Consider the following 23,027-nt stretch of genomic DNA (forward strand, 5'->3'; position numbering starts at 1 on the left):
TCTTGCGCTTAGAGCTAAGGGTTGTTTTGTCTATCCGAACTCTTCCTGTCATTTCTAATTGGCTTACTGAGTGTTTCACTTCCTTCTTCCTTTCAGCCTGAGTATTCTTCAATATTTCTAACTCTTCTGAATTCATTCAGAAGTTTATTCCTGTGTTCCTTTAGATCTTTGATTTTTTTTGTGTGTTTTCTTTAAATTCACTGAATTCTTTTATGATGTTTATAATTGTTCTTTTGAGTTCCACATCATGCATTATCTCTAGGGGGTTCTCATTGTATTCCTCTAGAGGACTGTTGGCATTTGGTGGGGATATTTTATTTTCATTTTTCTTGTTACTATTTTTTCTCTCTGATTTTGGTGTTTGAATTTCTTTTGTAGTTTCTGATTCTTGTGTGAGACTCAAGCCTTCAAGTTTAGGTCTGCTTCTTTTTGTGAACTTTATGTGACTTTGCCCTTTAGTTTTTGGTTATGAAAAGCTGGTTCGTCTAAGCTTCGGGTTCTCTCCTTTGATTTTATATTGGAGTGGCCAGATTGCTTTTGTCTTCAGGAGTTCCCACAGAGGCCCAAGTCAGATGAGGATCAGATGTGCTCAGGCTTTCTCCTAAGGTCTGGATCCCTCCAGGAAAGAAATTGGCCTCAGGACTTTTGGGTTTGGACTGTCCTGGGAGCCGGGTCCAGGAAAGATGCTGGTCTAGGGCAGCAGGTGGCTGTGCCTCCCAGAGATGCAAAGGAAGATGGGGCTGGAAGAGGCCCCAAGGGCCCCTGGGGACTGCACTGAGTGTTGTGGTTGGTTTGGATGCAAAGAATTAGGAATAAGAAATGTCAGCCCCGGAGTCCAGGAAAGAGGCTAGTGGGTCTTGCAGGCCTAGGGAAGTAGAGGGCGGTGAGGGCTGGGGCTAGGCCCACAGTACTCCTGGGGACCCGAGAAGGAACTGAGTTTGTCTGGATGCAAAGGATTAGGAAGGAGTGGTGGTTCCCCAGATTTCTGGGGTGCCAAGACCAGGAATGGGACAGGACCCGGGCTAGGAGGAGAGATTGGCGAGGGAGATTGGAGGGTGAATGAGGCCGTGGGATTCAAGGCATGGAGGGCAAGAGAGACTTACCCTGGAGAAAGGCCTGTGTGTTGGAGAGAGGCCTGTGGTTTGTGCAGGCCCAGGGAAGCCAAGGGAGGTGAGGGCCAGGCCAGGCCCAGAGTGCTCCTGGGGACCCAAGAAGGAACTGAGTTGGTCTGGATGCAAAGGATCAGGAAGCAGTGGTCGTTCCCCAAGTGTTTCGGGCACCAAGACAAGAAATGGGACAGGACCCAAGCCAGGAGGAGAGACAGGAGTGGGAGATGGGAGGGTGAATCAGTCTGTGGGATTCAAGGCTAGAGGGTGGAATGGACTTACCCTAGATAGAGAGGCCTGAGGCTTCCAGGCTCACTTTTTTCAAATGAATTTGTATTGTTACAGGTTGAAATCTTTGTGGGTAAGATCCTGCCCTCAGGGCACTTTTTCCTGTTAACTCAGTGTAGAGCTTGACATTTCTGGTCTGTGATAGTTCCTGCTGTGTTCTTCACACCTTCCTTGTAGAGTTTTGAACTTTTTCACATGCCTTTTCTTGTCAAATGGTAAATTGTTCATATTTTTCTGCTCTATTTGCTGTTTTTTCAGTGCACACCTGGTTAGTATTAATGAATGGTAACCATGGCACAGCCTGCATGCTGTCTACTGTCTTGACATTTCCTTTTCCAAATTACTTTATAAGTTTTGAATCCAGCTTGTGCAACTTTTTAGAACATAGACTAAAATCAATTTCTTGACAAGACTATAACACTTATTGCCTCTATCCTAGTTTCCAGTAAAATCCTTGTTTTCTTCAAACCTCATGATCCAAGGATCTACCAATTGCAATTCTCTAACCATTTTTGGTCTTCTAAACTTTCTCCAAAGTGGCCAGCCCACTGATCTCTGTTTAACAACATTCTAGGCTTGTTCTAGCATGCAGCTCCAAAAGCTTCCACATTCCTCTGGCAGTCTAGTTCCAAAGGTCTGAGAAGCACAAACATGGTCAGGGTTATCACAGATACATTTCTGCTTATTGGTACCATTTTTCTGTATTAATTACTTTGATCATTGCTGTGAACAAATAGCTAACAACTGCAAATGCTTTAGTTTGTTTTACAGTTTAGAAGAGATACAGTCCATCATGGTAGAGAAGGCATAGTGACAGGAATATGAGGGGGCTGTGTACATCACATTTGTTGTCAGGAAGCAGAAAGGATGACTGCTTGTACTCTGCTTGCTTTTACCTTTTTATTCAGTCTGGGATCCCAGCCCACAGGATAGTGCCAAGTACATTCAGGGTGAGTCTTTCCCTTTTCAGTTAGACCTTTCTGGAAATATACATCCAGTAGTCTGCAGTGTCGATTTTCGATCATAGTAAGAATTCTTGCTTGTGCCTTTTAAAATATCTCACTCCTGATTCTGATAAAGTTATACAAATTAAATATTTCAGGGTTTCAGATGCATTAGCACTTGGGAAAATCATGAAAATATTCATAAATTCAGGCACATATGGCTAACATTTGGTCCTAGATACACTCGCCAACATTTTTTCACAGATACCTCATCATAACTTTCTACCATTAAGAGACCCTAGCCTTGACTGGAGTTAGAACTTTAAACATAGTCGCCCTGTTACTACTTGTTCCAATCATTGTCTCCTTACTAGTTGTTGCTGGTGCTTAGAAAATGTATATGCCCTGCTTATTAGCCTCTGTTATATGAGGGCAACCACCTGCAGTTTTCTCTGGCTGTTGTTAAAATGAGTAAACGGCACTGCCTTTATATCTTATAAATTCCACTACAACAGCAAAGTGTCTTTTTTTTTCCTCCCCATCATCATGCCTATTTTTTTTAAGCAATATTTTCTCAAACAAAAGTCAAGCACAGTGAAGTATTTAATGTGTTCCAATGTCGTTTGGTTTAAGTCTTTCTTTTTTAAAAAATATTTTTATTATTTTTATTTTATGTGTACGAGTGTATTGCCTGCATGTAAGTGAGTGCACCCTTGTCATGCAGTTCCGCAGAGGTCAGAAGAAGGCTTCGGATTCCCCTGGAACTGGAATTAAGGATGGTTTGTAGCTGCCATGTGGGTGCTGGGAATCAAACCCAGGTCCTCTGCAAGAGCAGCCAGTACTCTTAGCTGCTGAGCCATCTCCAGCCCCCTGGTTTAAGTCTTTTATTTAAAAACAATTTCTCCCATTTGTATCTGATGGAAATCATCTTTGTTTCAGGTTGTGCTTCAAGAGAAGAGCGAAGAATTCATTTTCTTCTTGCCGCCAAAGTTGCAATAGAAGTAAGTGAGGGTACTGTCAGGATTATGTGTCTTTCCACAAAACAAGCAGAACAAATTTACATGAATCAAAGCTACTTAGTATTTAGAGATGGTTGGAAGTAGTTACATTCCATAGAAAAATACCCTAAATGCAGGCATACCCATTGGCCCATAGGAAAAAAAAAATGTTCAAGTAAATGCTGCCTCAAACTTGTAGGGTAGAAATCTGCTATAGTTATAATCTTTTTTTTCCCGACTTTTCTGTTTTTGACCTCCCACATGCTTTTTGTTCAATTTTGCTTACTGTGGCTTTGAGCCCTCAGCAGGTACTTGAACTGCCTCCACAGTGGCCGATAGCTTGCTGATAAACTTGTGATTCAGACCCATATGAAACATCTGGGGGTTAGAAATATTGATAATAGACGGTGGGGATTTGATCAAAGTATGAGTAATGTGTCTCAAGAACTTATATGTCAGTATTTTTAATATTAGAAACTTGCCTTTTGAGTATGAATGCACTTTCTTTTTAAAAATGGATCCATTAGAAGTGATAACTGGTGAATTCAAAGATGAATTAGTACCAGAGTAATCAAAACCTGAAAGAGTCCTAGAAATGAGGCTGAGACAGGATAATCATGAATTCAGTGTCAATCTTAGCTGCATAGTGAGCTCTTGTCTTTAAGAAAAATAATAAAAAGGTAAAAATATTTTAGGAGACCAGTTCAGTAACTGCCTAAGAGTTCTGAATCATACAGGGTATATAAGGTTACTGAGTCAAGCAGTGCTGAACCAGCTAGGAAGTGAGAGACTACAGTAGGAGAGGATACCAAACTAAGAGTCATAATAGAAATAATCTTAAGGCCTGAGGAAAAGAGAAATACAAAAAAATGAAGGGATCTTTACTTCATATTAACATAAATGGTATAAAGATGCTGATTGTAAAATTTTAGCCTGTGTTAATCCTTTTTTAATTTTTAAGATTTATTTTTTTAAAGTTGAAGAGAAATTTTATTGATTCAAGAATTTCATACAGTGAATTTTGATTATATTCAGACCTTACCACTGTAATCCTCCACCTTGTGTCCTCTATTTACAAATGAAAAACCCCACTGATCTTACACAACACATCTGAGCTGGGTACTAGAGAAGTCATACCTCGTTAGAGTGTCAGTAATCTATAACTCTTTGGTACACAGTCAAGTGTAACAAAGTCAGGACCTACTCCCTTTCCTTTGTACATAGTTTTGGGTCAGAATATACCCAGGTTTCTTAGAATATGATTTTTTTTCTTAATTTCTGTTTCTCTTGCACAGCTGCTCAAGAATGCCATGTAGATTTTTCTTTTTCTCAGTTGTCAGAAACACTTTTATTTTCTTCATCAAAGTTAGTTGTTTGCAGCCCTTTCATGCATTCTACACTTTGGCTGTTTCTGGTCCTCATTCATCACAATGATTCCATTGTGGACCAAGGTAATCTTCAGCAGGCTGTTTCCCCTCATGTTTTCACTGTGGGTCAAAGTAGAAGCTAGGTCCTCACAGCATGCAGAAATTTGCTCACAGGACTCCAGCTCTAGATGAGTGGCAGTTGGGATGTTTCACAGCTTCACATGACAAGTTTATACCAGTGTCCTCTAGGTTTTTCAAAAATCTGTAGACTTCTCAGATTCCCAATGTTGTTGAGAATGGCAACCAAGTCTTGTTAGTCACTAGGTGATGATTATGGTCAGCCGACCATGGGTACTACCCATGTCACATGGGTAGGCAGTTTGTTGGGCTTCACCCCACCGAGTGTGTGTGTGTGTGTGTGTGTGTGTGTGTGTGTGTGTGTGTATGGCCATGACAGTGATGCTTTACCTTTTCTAAAGAGGAGGAACTTTTTTCTTAATTACTTGTGACAACATTTTTATATTTTCTTTCAGATTGCTTATGTTTATTAAAAATATTATGTGTATTTGAAAAGATGTATTTTTGGTTGAATATGAAGTTTTGAATAGGCCAATGAGTACTCTCCTCATCGAGGCATTCTATGGAGGCTCCCACAGACAGCTGGTAGAGCTGCTCCAAGAGGAATTAGAAGACTGTGTCCTTTACACCCTTCCTGCGAAGAAATGGCATTGGAGAGCTCGAACCTCAGCTTTGTACTTCTCACAGAGTATCCCCACCAGTGAGCATTACAGGTAAGGGTGCTTTGCATGTTGTTTTTAAAGTGCTTATTAGGATGCTGCTTCTCTATCGGCGTCTTCTAGAATTTCTCTGTAATGAAATTGACATTGAAAGAACCTTATGGAACACAATAAATTTTGGAAAGAAAAGTACCGATAACATTTTAGAGAGAAAATGGGTAATATGGAATACCTTGGACATTTCTCCCTTTTCGCTCTTATTTCTTCTTTATATTTTACACAATGTGTTGTGATCATATTCACCCCCATTAATCATTTATGTTTCTCCCAATTGTTAAGTAGTAGGAGACTGTCTTATATCAGCATACATATCTGATGTTCTTACCCTTCTAGATTCCTCTGTAGGACTGTGTGGTTTAGGTTATAGTAAGGAATGCCAAGGTGATAGTGAATGGGCCAAAGCAGGCAGATTGTTGGAAAAAGGCACTCTGCCAGCTATAGGATATATATTGGTACCATCAAACAGACCTATCTGCTGTTTCAAGAGTGAACTAACCACAAGAAAGACCAAAGTTTGTGATGTAAATGTATGTTGTTCTTAACAGTAACCTGAGGGATTCAAAGACTCAGCAATTTTGTATATGAAGATTATGCATTGTTTCTGAGAATTCAGATTCTTAGGCAGAATAGCAGTAAGCATCCAAGTCACATAACTTGGGGTTTTAAAGATAAAAACACTGTATCAGTACTTTGTCTTCTGATAGTCACCAAGTGAATATTACTGATTCTCTAGTAATATGAGAAATGTCAATTATACTGTCAATGTAAAAGTCATAAAGACTTTTATTACTTTTATTACTATTGCTGTGTTAAAATATGAGCATTTATAGTTTAAAATTTGTTTGTATTTCTATGTATTGTACGTATTTGTGTGTGGGGTTGGAGGTGAGAGGATCCTAGTAAGAGCTGGTTCTCCCCTTTCTCCTTCCATCATGTGGGCCTCCTGGATGGGGCTCATGTTGTCAGGCTTGGCACCAGGTGCATTTTCTTGCTGAGTCTTGCCCAGGTGTTTATAGTTTTATAATTGCCTTCATATCTCGTGGTATTTTTGTATTACCAATTGTGTTATCTTACTTAAGGTCATATAGTCCAATTGAGTTAATGGCACATTTTTATTTAACATTATCATTTGATATAATTAATCTTTCTAGTGATTTGATCACTGAAATATGCTTCTGTAGTCTGATGTTTCATTTCATTTTGTTAACTACCATATGGATTTATTTATTTTTATTTTATGTGGATGAATCTTTTGCCTGCAAGATTGTAATTGTTACAGTGTATGCCATGCCTTTGGAGGCCAGAAGAGGGTTTCACATACCCTGGAACTGTAGTTACAGATGTTTGTTAGCTGTCATTTGGGTGCTGGGAAGTGAATCTGGGTTCTTGACAAGAGCAGCCAGTACTCTTAGCTGCTGAACCGTTTCTCCAACCCTTGATTTAATTTTGACTATGCAGCTTTTTAGAACTGCAGATACAAGTATGTGGATAAATTCCAAAAAACAAAACAAAACAACAACAAAAAAATATATTATTGTACATACATGGCTTTCCCCACTCTTTGAAATCAGAAGCACTTGAGGACAAGTACCATAGGGCTTAATTGGGAGGTGAATTTCCTGGGAAGAATGTCATTATGCAGTATGTTGTTATTGATAACTATGACCTCAGTGCCTTAAAATGCTAGATGTCACCTTTCAAGGCCAGCCATCTCATCTATGTAGTTAATTGTATTAATCTTGCCAAGTATTATCTGAAGACATACCTCAAAGATAATTTCTCTCCTCTTTATCAAATAACTTTTTGAATCATTTTGGAAAAATAACAACAGCTGAAATGTAAATTAAGGTAAAGTTTATGCTTACTTAGTCAACCCTATATTGAAGTGGAAGAGTAACCTTTTGTTACACCCAATAAATTTGGTCTCTTTCGGGACATCTAAGGATATGAAACATTTTTGATTTCTAGTTACTTATTTTTTTCTTATAGTTTGGCAAACTGAATCATCAAAACTCATAAAGGTAAAATAATAAATCGTTGATATTATCTACTATTCCAAGTTGCTGTGAACAAGTAGGACTATGAAGAACAAGGCGGAATGGGGATACATATGCTATTTTCTCAGCTTTTGTATATGTTTTTGTTAACATTTCCTAGATATTATCGAGAGATTAACTATTAAAGCAATCAGTTCTTCAGCCTAAGTAATCATTTTGCTTTGGTTTTATTTTGATAGCTAAAAGTACATGTAGTTCATGTTAGAGATATTTTATGCTAGAGTACAAAAATTCAAGTTACTATCTCAAAAGCAGTTAATAATTATTGTAATTCTTACATTAATTAAAAGCTTTGCTTTCTTAGAATTTCACAGAATTCAGAGAATGTTTCTGGTTCTGGGTCTTGAGGAAAAGGCTTAAATTTTATGTTCTGAAATAAGTCACTTTTTCAAGGATCAATCATTTCCACTTAGTAAGTACCTTAGACTACACATCAAGGATATTTCATTCATTTTTCTTTTTATAGTATCTGTATGGAACTGAAATTATCTTTGTTATTTAAAGTCTTGTTTTTGTGCCCTCACATGCTTGATATTCTTTTTTTGTTGGTTTGTGTGAGATATTATGACAGAGATTGATTGTTGCCCACTGTGCCAGACAGCTTCAGTTGTCAACTTGACAGATCTGGGTAGAGGGAACCTCAATTGAGGAATTTTCTCCATTGGATTGGCTTGTGGCCATGTCTTTCGGGCATTTTGTTGTTGCTGAGTGATGTAGGAGGCCTCAGCCCATTATTGATGAGTCACCCCTGGTCAGTGTGGCCCTGGGCATGCTGAGCATGGGCCAGAGGAGTGAGCTAATAAGCAATGTTCCTCCATGGTCTGTGCTCCAGGTTCTTGCCCTGAGTTCCTGCCTTGGCTTTCCTCAGTGATGAACTGTGACCTGGGGGATGTAAGATAAAATAAGCCCTTTCCTCCCTAAGTTGGTTTTGGTTGGTAATTTTTTCAAAGCAGTTGAAGACACCCACTTAGTAGGTATTCATCCTTATCAACGAAATAACAGTTTTATTGGAGATGGCTAAGTATCCTGCTTCTAGAAGTGAAGTAGGATTGGCCTAAAGTTTTCATCATGATGTCATTCTCTTTTGTAAAATTTCCTGAATGCTCCTTAGTATTAGGGTTGGCCAGTCCCAATGTCCTGGCAAACTAGTTAAGTAGTAGAAGAAGAGAGTAACCTCTCTATCTGAATATTTCATTGTAATTGTGATGCCTGATAATATGCAGTTCAAATGTGAGGACAAAACACTAGGGATTTTCATAAAAGACTGATAATAGGCTGAAAAGGTCTGGATTAGATCAAAGTATACTATATACATGGACAGAAATTTCATATTGAAACCTAATCATTTATACAATTAATATATGCTTATGTCTAGAAAAAATTTGTGACCTAAGCAAGAATCTCATTTTGTTGGTCTTAGGAGTAATATTGAAAGGAAACATTAGGAAGGAGTGGGAAACATTGAAATTAATAAAGTATATAATGTAGATGAACAAAAAGAAGTTGGTTGGAATAATAAAATGGACAGACCACAAGTATAATTAATTTATATAAAGGCAGAAATTTTTATAATTATATATGTGTGTACACATCATGGATTGGTAAAAATGGGAAATTCTGAGTGCTTTCATATGAATACATTTGAAAACAATGACTAATTCTTAGGAAAACACAACTTATAAAACCATACTCAGTGTGGAGTTTACTATATGATAGATGTAGGGTCTTCAGGCAAGATTTGTTCTCTATACCTACCTATCTCCCTGCCTCTCACCCACTTTCTTTCTTCCTTCTTTCTTTCTTTCTTTCTTTCTTTCTTTCTTTCTTTCTTTCTTTCTTTCTTTTTCTTTCTTTTCTTTCTTTTTGTCTCCTCTTGTTCACCCAATTTCTATATGGTGAATTCAGCTGTCTTTCAGGTTTTCTGTACAGTCATAGAAATTCTAGATGTTGACATATATTGCCATTGTGATGTCTTACCTGTTCCACATGTGCTTTATTTTTTATTTTTATGTCTGTGTATGTATATAATTTGTTTTTGTATGTTTGTGTGTGAGGGCTCACACGTGGAGGTCAAAGGATAATTTTGAGTGTCAGTCCTCATCTTCTTCCTTGTTTGGGGGCAGAGTCTTGTTTCCCTCTGCACTGTATACTCTAGGCTAGCTGGTCTACAAGCTTCCAGGAGATACTGCTTTTTCTGCCTTCAACTCACTGTGGCAGTGCTTGAATTACAGACATGTGCCACTTCGTCTGCTTTTTACTTGGTTCAGGGTATCTGAACTCAAGTTGTCAGGGTTACATGTAAGCACTTCTCTTCCATAGTTGTCTTGCTGGCTCCATATGAGCTTTTAAAGATGTTTATTAAAAGAGAAAATAGTTGATAGAAAGTATAATGAGGAAATTTCTTGTAAAACAATGAAGAAATTGCATATGGCATATTCTCTACTCATAGTGTTGACTGATAGTATACAAATAATATTCTCCATTTAAGATACTGAGTATCTGCCATTCCCAAATTGTACTGAGACTTTATATAATGTGAAGTTCTCTGCTTATTGAATTTGGCTAGAGGCAATATTCCATTACTTCCCAGCTCACTAGCCTTAGACTACCTGTGTATACTTTTTGGGGGAATTGAATGATCTGATACTGAATATATAATTTTGTCACTGGGTACAGTGTAACATCCTGTAATCTCACTAGTATTTAACTGCTCCATTGATAAAAACTGGCTGAGAGATTCCTCACCACTTGCTCTCTGATCAGCTTCCCTGTTCTATATTGCTTTGTGGCATTTCCTTTTTTTTTCTTTTTGGTCTTTTTGAGATAGGGTTTCCCTGTAGCCCCAGCTGGCCTGGAACTCACTATGTAGACCAGACTGGCCTTGACCTAACAGAGATCTACCTGTCTCTGCCTCCCAAGTGCTGGGATTAAAGGCATACACCACCACACCTGACTCACTTCTTTTTAACAATTGCATAGCAATTATGGGTATACCACTTTATCGTTCTAACCTATACCACCCTCGCTTTCTAGATTTTTAAGGTCCTTAATGTTTCCTTTGTAATATTTTTTTTCTCTTTCATGTCTCTTCTGATCAGTTTAGAAACCAGGACTTTATTTTGAAAATATTGCTGACCACAATAATACAGAAGTAGACTAACTGTGAAAACCAAGTAACAATTCAGTCATTCTCTGTCTCTCCTTCCTTTTGCTTACTTTTCTTTTTCTGTCACACACAGAGACACATAGACAGACAAACACAGACACATAGACTCACAGACACAGACAGACAGACAGACAGACACACACACCTGTTCCCTGTAGTGGTTTCTAGGGTTCATCTTTTTTACTTGCCTTGTTTCTGTGTCAGTGCTCTCAAGAAGTAAAATATTCTCGTATGGGGTGGGACTGGGATTCTTGTGGAGTTTATAGTTTGTTCTGTCTACAATTTGCAAATTCAAAAATGTTCTTATAGTTAGTAGTTTACACTGTGAAATTACTGCTTCTAAGTAATTAAAACATTTCAGTGAAATTTCAAGTGTATGTTTCCAATATTCTTTCTCGTCAATTTAATTTTACTATTTTTATATGTATGAGTGTATTGCCTGCATGTATGTAAGTGTACCCATGTCGCGCAATGCCCACAGATGTCAAAAGAAGGTGTTGGATCCCTTCGAACTGGAGTTACAGATTGTTACCCGCCATGTGGGTGCTGGGAACTGAAACTGGGTGCTGTGCAAGAACAACCAGTGCTCTTAGCTGCTAAGCCATCTCTCCAGCCCTCTCGTCATTTTAAAATAGAAGAAAATAAAACAAAATATGCTATGTAAGATCCTATACAGCCCCTGTGGGTGACAATTTGGTCTTATGAATGTAATAAATAATTTTTAATAGACTCCGTTCTTACCCATAGGCTAAATCTCCTGTTTAGATCTGGCAACTATATTTTAAAGACAGACTGGATATGTGTTATACTTTTACATAGAGGAGAGGAACCATTGTTTTTAATGAATTGAATGAAAAAGTGAAATAAATACCTAAATGTATGTAAAATGCACAATTGTATATAAGAGCTTTGACTGTAGAGTGAGGACTTTTGTAATTTTGCTTTATAAATATGGTGGATTTTACGTAATACTGAAGCTGTTAATGTGAATTTAATCTTCTAGTCTTACTGTTTTTGTGTGTTGAGTTTCTTTATCATGGTTAGTCTTCATAGCATAGAAAAATAATCTAGACTTTAATTCTCCTTCCATTTCTAACTTTTGTTTGAGAGGTTTTTCTACTCTATTTAAGGACTAAGTCAAGGAAAATGTTTCTTTTTGCCACTGAAGCTTTTTGCCACTAAAGGGTATATCCAGGCTTGAGCCTGAATCTCTTGGTCTCTGTGAAACTGTGCTGTTGATCCTCTGTTGGCTTTCCTTCTTTACTTTTAAAAGATTTTATTTTTTATATGTGAATGTGTTTGTGTTAGTATATGACATGTATGTGTGTTCCCTGTGAAAACAGAAGATGACATCAGATTCCTGGAAGCTAAAGTTACAGGTGGTTGTGAGCAGCCTGACATGTATGCTAGGAACCAAACTTGAGTCCTCTGGAAGATTAGGAAGTACTCTTAACTGTGGAGCCATCTCTACAGCCTCTTGCTTTTCTTCTTAAACCTCACATAATGAACCTTTCATGCTAATTTGTTCTCTTGGGATTAGGTTTGGCCTCCTACCGTCTTTTGGACACATTGGCTTATTAAATGACTAATTCCTGTCCATCTGTCCTTTATTTATATGTCTCTGGCTCATGCCCTAGTGTTCAGTCACATGGGTCCTACTGGCCTTCTGAAATGCTGGCTCATAGAGAGACCTGTATAGGGTAGGCAAAGGCTGAGTCAGGGCAGCTAGTCACAAAAAACTACATGTCTGTTTCATTCTTTCATATTTTAAAAATAAGTATTCATACATTTTTGTTTATTTTTTCTTGTAAAAATCTGTTTTTCTTTGATATGCATATGCTACTGATAAAAACAAATGCACCTTTATTAGGAGAAAGTCCACAAACAATTGGGAAAGCACTGAGAAATTATAACTGTGCACTTGTTATAATGACTTTTTTGCAAAGTTGTTCACATTATTCTTTTTCTTCATCAGTGCTTATTAAGAGCCAGTGGGCCAGTGGGTGTGCCAGCACTGGTGATATAAAACCAGATGCATAACTTCAACATACTGGGTCGGCCTATAGTGTGAGTCCTTAGTAAATCCTTGATTGATGGAAGGAAAATGTGTTGCCTATACTCACTTGCTAACCCTGGTAGCCTTGATTACATAATCCCTGATTGAAAACCCAGTGCATATATAAGTCCAGACAACAAAAGGGTATATCCTTGCCTGCCCAATCTTGGCCCTGTCTGTATCTGAAACCTCATCTCCCAGTTCCCTCAAGTGTCTAACCTGCTATAGCAGCTTTGCCCTTGTTTATTTATGGCAGTGTCAGGCTTTTTCTTCCATCAGGTCTAGCCGCTACTACTTGCTGGCCCCTCAACCAGAGAGTAACACTTATGTATATCTCTGACCTATCTCCTTCTCCCTCTTACTTTCTCCTTCCCAATCTCAGGTCCAAGCTAATTTTCACCTTTTTAGATAGTCTTTCCCTTAACATCCTAGCCAAAATGAGCCGTCTATTTGAACTCCTTTTCTACTCTCCAATATAATTTTACATGACATGTTTATTTTTATTGCTTTCTTAATTTTTTTCTCCATGTTTTATTCTCTTTCATTATAACAAAGGCCATATCTGCTTTTAGATTTGTCAATTTTTTCTTAGCTAGGTAGTGTATCTAATCAAGACTTACTGTTTTTCTTAGACATGGAATACCAATTTTCTGCTCACTCATTTACCTTAATATATTTGTTTACAACACCAAACCACAGACTACACACATACCTACCAGTCCTAATTTAGGACTAGCTTACATGGTGTAGATTCTTTCAGTGATTGGCATTCCTAGTAAAATGTGATCGGTTTTGATGTTCACTCTTGTACCTGCCCATTTTACATACTACTACATAGGAACTGTGAGGGACAGAGAAGTCAAGCAGTAGATAAGAAATCAAAGGAGTTGGACTCAAAGTCCAGTCCAGCCGCTTCCCTAACTTAAGAAATGTGCCGGTTTCATTCTGCCACCGAATCTTCGAAATTTCTTGTGAAGAGCAAATGAATTTTTTTTTTTCTTTTCCTGGTGGAACCTAGATAAACTGGGCAAGAGCCTTATCACTAATGCATATCCCCAGCCCTATTTTTACTTTTTATGTTCTGTTAGGGCCTCACTAAGTTGCCCAGGCTGACTTGGAACTCACTCTGTAGCGTAGGAAGGCCTTGAACTTGTTATTCTCTTCCTCCAGTCTCCTGAGAAGCAGGAATCACTGGCCTGTGCCAGCATACTCTGCAGTTTATAATCTTGAGAAAAAAATATAAAAACTGACTAGTTTCAGGTGCAGCTTGCATTGCTCTTTTAAGTAATTCATTTGAGAGTTTCTTAAAAACATATAGTAATGTTACTTAATCTCTAGTTTCAGTTATTGATTTTCAGATATGAATAGGAGAGATAGCATATAATTAATACTTCATTAAGAAAACAGTGTTTAGAGTGTTTGGCCCAGAGCTGTAACCCATTGCTACATTTGTTCTTTAGCTATGGGTGGTTTGAAAGTTATTATAATAGAGAGGGAAGAAATGATAGAACATTATTTGTAGGTCTTCATTTTCTTTATTGCAGTTGTAGTATCAGTTTTAAATTTTAGCTAAATTGTAGCAGTTGACTATTACAGTGGATAGTAGTAATAAAAATAGTGGTCAGTTTTTTTTTTTCTATCATTAGAGAGCCTATTAAGAACTTTCATTATTTCTTTCAAATAACAATTGTGTAATACCTTGTATTTTGTAAGATACTTTGCTAATTGGCACTTGATTTGAAAGTGTGAAAAAATTTTGGCATAAAAAGGTGTAAGATTCAAGGTAGCTGAATTGTTTCAGAAAAGTTATGTAGTTACATCATGGATGCAAAGATTTGATGATACCTGTTGCCTTTTTAAGGAAAATCAGAATTTTAGAACTGTGTTAAGAAAACTGTCTTTCTAACATAAAATAGGTCCCTTACTCTGTAAGACTGATGGAAATACTGTGAATGATTGAACATTAACAAATCTTGCATATCAATTTTAAATATAAAGAATAACATCTAGGACAGCTGGGGCTATAGGGAGACCTTGTCTCAAAAAGACCAAAAAAAAAAAAAAAAACCATCTGAATATCATAACTCCCAAATTATTAGAGAATAGAAATAAATGCCCTAATGTTTGTCCTTGAGATGGATGCAAATTTTAGCAAACATAATACAAGTTTATTTCTTGTTCCCTAGAGAATTTGTGACTAGCCTAGAAATTGGGAATTTCAGATACGTTATGTCATAGTCCTTCCTATTGGTACAGATTATTTAGTTTGAATATATCAGTTTGCTTCAATCATTTTTCACATTCATTTCTAATTCACAAATAATTTTATGTATTTGTGGGTACGGTATGGTGTATTGTGTGTGTGTGTGTACATTATGGAAAAAGTCAAGCTCATTTATGTATACACTTAACCAATTTTCAGCTTTTTTATGGTGAGAATGTTTGTTTTCTTTTTGGTGTTTTTAAAACTTTAACTTTTATTGAATTTTTGTGATTTTTTCATAAAATGTAGTTTGATGGTAATATTTAGTTTCAACTTTTGATTTTTATTGTACATTATTGCTAAATGTGAGCACCATGCAGTTTAATCAATAAGTAAAAGTTAATCCTCCATTATAATTAAAACTTTGAATTTTTGTGTGTGTGTGTGTGTGTGTGTGTGTGTGTGTGTGTGTGTATGCATAAGCATGCTTGAAGAGGCTACAAAAGGACCTTTTGTGCCCTACTGTATCACTCTATCACTCTGTCTTATTCCCTGAAGGTGGGGTTCACTGAACCTGGAACTAGCTTATGGGCAGCAAGCCACAGCTATCCTCCCATCTCTTCCATTCACCACCAATGCTAGGTTTACAGGTGTGCACATGGCACCCAGTTTTTTTACATAGGTGCCGAACTCTAAACTCAAATCCTCTGCTTCTACAGTGAGTACTTATACTCACTGTGCCATCTTTCCAGCCTTGAAACTTTGTACCCTTTTTATTCAGGAACTGATAAAACTTTAAGGTGCTTTATTTAAATAATTTTACATTTTTTTTTGTAGAAATAGACTTTTTATTTCAAAAATGTTTTATTCAGCATTCTATAACTGACAATTTTGGAGATAACCAACTTAAAAGGAAGAAAGTGTTTTTGTTTTTGTTTTTGTTTTTGTTTTGTTTTGCTTTGCTTTGCTTTGCTTTGTCTCAGTGCATAGTCCCTTGATCCTGTTGCTTTGGGACCATGGTTGTACAGCACAGAACGGTGGAACACATTGCATTATGTACCTAGAACCTATGCTAAATGCCCCAATCCCTCACAACTTTAGTCCTTCTCTCAGATCATTCTGAATCTTTTTTGTTCTCTTTATTTAGCCCTTTGCTTCAACTATTTCATCAAAGCAGCTCACTAAGTAGGAAATAATTTTGAGGTGTTATTAATAACATTTTATTCTGTCAGTAGCAGCATTACCTGCTATTCCCATTCTGTCAGTTTTGAGCATCTTTTCAGGATCTAATTCTTAGTATTCAGTATGTATTTGTTGAATAAGTGGATGAATATGTTGGACACTATTAAATATAAATAAAATTCATAAGGCATATATTTGAATTTCTTACAATATTCTATTTGTTTATGTCTATAGATTGCACACAAAATTAATAATTACAGATTTTCTAGGACTTTTTTTGTGGCTCTGGGCATCGAACCCTGGTCCTCTTGGTGCTAAGCACATTGGTGTACCACTGAATTAGAGCAAGTTTCTACATTCCCTATCTACCTTTTCTTCTTTTCTTCCTTGTTCTACACAATGCAGAGCCTTGTCTGTATATCACACATATTCAATACTTTTAAAAATATTTACAAGAATATTTTGTTTTACTTTAGCAGAAAAACTTCTCATGTAATTGCTTGTTTATTATAATGAACAAGCTAATCATTGGACACATTATGGGAAATTTAAAGCCTAAAAAATAGAAGTAACAGACCGTGATCCTATTTATAATTTGATCATTACAAATAAACTGTCGGTCTTTCTTTACCTAAACTCAGATTTGCTGGTTCTCATCCCAGATTATGATGCAGTGAATTAAGTACATTCCATTTGTAGCTCTATATACTGTATCATGTATCTCTTTAAAAAATCTTCTTAAAAAGCAAGACAAAACTGTAATGCCCTTATTTCCATAATGAAAACACAAGTAGTTTCTTAAGGTCATGAAATACATCTAACCTTAAAATTCTGGTATTTTCTAGAGTATACCAAATAAATAATAGGGCTCTGTTACGCACTGCGGAAAAGTTAAGGCTATCTCCCAGGGTCTCAAGCTTACTTATGTTGTTGATTCAGCAACTGCTTTTCACATGCCCCTTTATGTTGTCTAGGTGTCCTTATGCTTTATGTCATCTCCGTGGCTGCTCTGCACACTTCTTTACCCACAGAGAGAGGAACTTTTTTGAGAAATAATTAATTAATACTCATTTAGTGGCTCAGTTATTGTCTTTGTAGTCACTTAGTTTTTAGTCGTCCTTCTCAGAGATTGTGCTGCATTACATGAAAGGTGCATATTTGGTGAAGCAGTGAAGAGCCCATGTGCTAGCACAGGGACAGGGCTGCCTGTAGGTGGGCATTGGTCATTTGAATTGTATTTCATTACCCTTCAAGAGTATAATACTCAACCAAAATGAGAATACTGGTATAAAATATGCTGTCCAGGGTTGGTATATATATTAGCGTTATGTGTTATATTTTATCTTTACAAGTTCAAGATTGTAAGTATAAATGCAACTCAGTAATTCTATTAGCTTTGTTTCATTTCCTAGGTACTTCCTTTCCTTTGGCTTTTAAGGGATAATTACAGTAATATGAAACATTCCACACAAAAGCTTATCAAAGAGCTTAAATATTCTTCCTAATTAAAGAAAATTCTAATTCTAAAAATTCTTGGCCTATAGATTAAACAGAGAAAATTGCTAGTTTTTGGTGCAGTGTCAAGATATTATAATTTTGAGTCCCATATCACGTTACCTATTCTCTAAAAGCTCTATCATTTTCTCTTTTCTATTTTCTATACATATATGTATAGTAATTTTGTTAGTATAGTTATCATTTGTAATAGCTCAACACAGTGCCACTAATTTTCTTTGAATTCATTCATGGGAGATTACTAGAGTAAATTCCATTTTAGTGGAATGGAAGGTAGCTTGGTTTGAAGACAAATCGTTTGTCTTTTTCCAAAGAGTGGATTAGTAGTCAGTGGTTGTTTGTGGTTTGCGTCTTCCATTCAAAAGCATAATTTTTCAGTGTCATAAAAGTTTCAATAAAAAAATTGTCCCTCTTTCAACTTCCCTAAGATTATTTACATTATAATTCAACACTTTACTTGGTAAACTATCTCCTGTTGTACTAATGTGACTCTGTCTTTATTAGTTTTCTAAAGGTGCCAGAATAGCAGAGCTTATTCTCTCACAGGTCTGGAGATTAGAAGTTCAAAATCAAGTGTCTTGAGGCATACTCCCTTCATAGGTTCTAGGGGGGGATCCTTCTTTGCCTCTTCTTAGTTTCTGCAGCTTTACATTCTTCTTGTTGCAGCTGCATCACTCCAATCTGTACTTACGATGTCAGCTGCTGTATCTGCAACTCATCAGTACTGCAACAAAATGTGACTGCATTATAATCAAATAGTTGACCACTGAGAGATATGGATAAAATGTTACTTTTTTTTGCCTCTTAGTATAGAAGCTTACTTTTGATATCAGTCTTATTTCTTTTTAATAGCATCCTTAACATAATAATGTCTGGCATTATGATGAAGTGACAGATATTAGCTTAGTTAGAATTTAAAGTTCTTTTAATCAAAGTGGTTTTATTTCACAGCCAAGAAGAGTGAGGTTGCATAGGTTAAGTGAGTTGTTGTAAAAATACAGGGGTAAGTGATACCTCTTGGTGGGTTCTGAGTGTTTAGAATTGAAACCTAGAGCATAAATTTAATGTTGCAAAATTGACAGCTTCTAGAAGATGTCAGTGAAAATAAATAACAAGCTAGAAACAGATATCCAGAGAATTTGCTAATTTCAAGGTAAATGTAAAGGTTTATTACATTAATCAGTAATAATTCTCTCTTGCCTATGAAGGCAAATAGAGAAAAATAGGTCTAGAGTTCAACAGAAACAGATGCAATCTTGCTTTGTAATTTGGAAATCTGACAGTAGGATGTTCAAATCTTAAGGACAATTTGAAGAGGAATAGCTTATTCAAAATGAAATGTAACATAAACAAACTACACAAATCCAAGTAATAGTGTGCTTTTACCCCAAAATTTCAATTTTTCTTTTTGAATCCATTTGTTTTTATGATGTATTTCACGAGTCAGTCCACATCATTGCTTATTCCTCAGGGTGTGACTTTACATTTATTTTTCAAGCAGGGACAGTCTCTGCTACAGTAACAGTCTCTGAAAACCTTGAACTTGTAGTTCCTCAGGGTCTGATTCCTCAAAACCTCCATGGTGTTGCTGGAGGCTTTCATATCTCTGAATATCACATCACAGCATGCTATTTATATCCCACACTTCTAGGTGGTTTAAGGTTGTTGTTTCTAGTAAGACCACAGATGCTTTGCAAGCAACAAGGATAGAAGGGTTGATTCATTGCTTCTACTAGCTATGTTGACCTTACTTGTCTAGGCTTTGTCATGGCTTCAACTACTGGGTGGATTTTCTGGCTTCTGTTGAGCATCATGTCTCAGACACATGTGATCCTTCCTGTTCAGAAGTTTCTCCACTGACTTTGCATCAGTAACAAGTTGCTTTGGTTCTATAATGGTAGATTTATGCTGTCCATATGCCATTTGTGACATCTGTATGCTCTTTCCTATAAGTTGTTCTCTATATAGCTCACCTTATGATAAATGTAATAAATTATCCACTCATAAATTTTTGTTTTAACACAATTAATTTTTTCCTCTATATGCTTTTCTAAGCAGCCTAAAAGCAAAGCAAAACAAAACAAAAATCAAATAAGAAATCCTTAATTATTAGCAAGTAGGTTTCCTTGGCTTGGACAGGAAAGCAGTCTCCATCCAGAAAGTCTAATATAATATTGCCTTTCCTGTTGTGTCTACTCATAAATTCTCAACACTAACCAATATTTAAAATTTCAAGGTGGTAGCTCTGGGGCCATTACTCTTTCTTATTGCAAACAGGGTAAGTATTGCTTACGATTAAGCCAAACTAAGAAAGACTTGGATGTAATAGAATATCTGCACTAGTTCAAAAATAACATCTATTTTAGCTATCTTGTAAATGTGTATGATGGGAAAGGCAAGAGAACTTCTCTACATTACTTAATCTTACTTTGTAGGGATTAGCATCTATTTACTCTTATAAAGGTAGCTAACTGAGAGTTATACAGACCCACAGTCAATGAGTATGAAACAATATGAGATTTATGTATATCCTAATGTGTTTATCCTTAGCAGAGCCATAAATTAGCCATAAGATCTTATGGTAATTGCTTTACTTTTATGAGTTTCAGTTTTCTTATCACTTAAAATGGGATGGGTTGGAGACATGGCTCAGTGGTTAAGAGCACTGACTGCTCTTGCAGAGGACCCGGGTTCAATTCCAAGCACCCACATGGCGGCTATGAACTGTCCATAACTCCAGTTCCAGGGGAATCTGAAGCCCTCTTCTGACGACACTGGTGCACTGATGACACTGGTGCACTCACATGTAGGCGATACACTTGTACACATAAAATAAAAGTAATAAAATTTTTAAAATTCGGATGTGTTGATATTGCCTACTTCCAGTACTATTGTGAAGATGCAGTTTAAACCAAATGAAATAAGGCATGTAAGGAGCCTAACCTAGAATGTAGTACAACATATATCTCATGAGACTTCTCTCTCTCCTTTTCGTCTCCCACTCTCACTCCCTTTCTCCTTCACTCTCTCCTTCCCTCCTTTCTTTCCCTGTTCTCTTCCCCCCTCTGTGGACAGCATAGACTGTTCTCAAACTCTAGTAGGATTAAGGTTATCCAACACCACTTCCTGCTCACTATTTCTTTACATTTGTCTAGTATTACATAATTTTGTGGCAGATTGTATCACTTTGTCCCCCTCCCTCCCTCCCTCCCTCCCTCCCACCAGGCTAGCCTTGAACTCACAGAGCTCCCCCCTGCCTCTGCCTCCAGAGTACTGATACTAAAAGGCATGTTCCACCACTCCCAGCTCTCACTTTGTCTCTCAAATGATATGAAGAAGCAGTCAGGAAAAGTCGTAATAACAGCTTTTTAATAGATAAGGAAAAATTTTAGAGTGAGTTTTAGTCTAGTGTCTTATGGCAGTTATTCTGGGTAAGTCTTTGTGCTTCCTAGACACAAGCATTATCTTTCCCTATTATTTAACTAACTTCCACATTTTTATTGAGTATCCTAGCTGTAAGTATTAGGGGTTGAAGAGCCAGTGCTTTAGTACAGTTCTGAGGCTTTCAAAGTGTCATGCAAATGAAGTAACAGATATTTAAAGAATTCTGGAAAATAATTTAGAATGCTATGCAGACAAGATTGAGTGCTTCTTTTAATTGTTTTATTACCTCTTAACAGCCACATTTTTTCTTTGGTGCTAAACTAGCAACATCTAAAAAAAAATATTTCCAAAAATGAAAGGGAAAATGTTCTGAGACTTTTTTCTGCTTGTGCCTCATTCAAATATACCTATAAATGCAAATTTTATAGTGTTCCTAAGGGTTTTGTTGAAGAATTCCTAAGTATATAGCTTCATAATTTTTGTTGGGAGAATTAATTTTATTAACATATGTCAGTTTTACTGACATTTTAGCAATTACAATATTGTAACACTGTGCTAGATAATCTTTATTTTTAAACTATGAAAGAAAACTTCCAGTAATTGTTAATACTCTCAGAAAATCCTGTGAAAAAGTGCATGGAAAATATTTCTATTCTTCTACCATACCTGTTCATGAAGAAAGAAATATTGGCCCACTCAAATTCTGTACAATACATGTTCATCTTAGTCTTTGTCACTTCTTTCAATGTAAGGAACTGGGACAGGTGTTATTAATAACAAGTAATAATAAAAGCTCTTCTATTTTAAATAAGGATGCTATTCTCTCAGCTTTGAAGCTTGTACATACTCTCTAACTTATCCCAGCTTTTGCTCATCTGGTCTTTAAATGGCTCCTTTCATGTGGTTGGCCCACGAGCCGTGCGTATTGCCATTCAATCATGCCACTGTACGTCGCCATCATGAGAATGGTTTGCATGATTTGCATTTCCTGTGCTGTTTGAGCTTCAATGAGTTCTAAGCTCCACGTATGAAGAAACCACTGCCAAGTAATGCAATGATTTTAGTTAAACCAGATGAGCTTGTGCTTAAGTCAGGCTACCAAGTCAGTTGGGGGGAGGGAAGTGTTGTCAGGATATCCTGTTAAAAAAGGATTTTTCAAGATGTCCACACAGACAAGATGTAAATTCTTAAACAAATCTGGTCCTGCAGTGTAAGCACATTATTTTGGGGAAGATAAAGCAGAGAGTTTGAGATAAATAACCAAGTATTATTCTCAGAAAATTTGTTTTACACTTTTTAGTATTATGTTATCATATGCCAATATAATTACTTATTGTGACAATAGTACATTTTGATGACATTTTCTAACCAGAGCGAAATTTCATTAAAATTAAGTTAAACACATTGATTACTCATCCCTTTGTGCTGTAAAAGAAAGCTTGTATTTTATTTAAAAAATGATTGATAAAAGCTGTCCAACAAGTATTAGAGAAATGGCATAGTAATGGGCCAATGAACAGCTACTACAGTGAGGAAGAAAAGAGAATCCTGCACCAGACACTCGTCCTCATGAAAAACATAGACAGATGGGGAGACAGACCTATACGATGCTGCAAATAGATGAATGTCTTGTAAGGGTTTCAAACAGTTGTTGAAAGAGCCAGTAAAAATTTAAGAGTTGGTTTAAAAGCATATCACATACACGTAAACATGCTCCACTGAAACTTAACTTTTAAATTCTTACTAAAATATTTTATCAATATTAAGAAAAACAGTGTAGACTGATACTATACATAGCACAGAAATATTAAAATGAATATCAGTAACAACAGTGACTAATTTTTCTTCTACTTTAGGGTGTAGATCTGGGCTTACAATGCCTATAAGAAAGATTGCAGCAGAAATCCTGCTAAGTGTTGATTGATAATAGTGTCAGAAATGTTTTGTTCTATGTATTGAAGAAT

At 36.6% G+C, this 23,027-nt stretch overlaps 1 protein-coding gene across 10 annotated transcripts in view; it reads left to right on the plus strand.

Moving 5' to 3' along the window:
* Gtdc1 (glycosyltransferase like domain containing 1) overlaps positions 1 to 23,027 on the plus strand; it is a 447,396-nt gene that overhangs the window by 155,279 nt on the left and 269,090 nt on the right. For all 10 annotated transcript variants that reach the window (XM_029559715.1, XM_029559718.1, XM_029559719.1 and 7 more), the window contains 2 exons: positions 3,278 to 3,339; positions 5,237 to 5,494. In XM_029559715.1, coding sequence (XP_029415575.1) covers positions 5,316 to 5,494 — 179 coding nt within the window. In that variant the 5' untranslated portion in view covers positions 3,278 to 3,339; positions 5,237 to 5,315. The remainder of the gene's footprint in view (positions 1 to 3,277; positions 3,340 to 5,236; positions 5,495 to 23,027) is intronic.

This window comes from Nannospalax galili, unplaced genomic scaffold (assembly GCF_000622305.1).
Source record: "Nannospalax galili isolate Female #2095 unplaced genomic scaffold, S.galili_v1.0 scaffold87, whole genome shotgun sequence".
NCBI classification, from domain to species: domain Eukaryota; kingdom Metazoa; phylum Chordata; class Mammalia; order Rodentia; family Spalacidae; genus Nannospalax; species Nannospalax galili.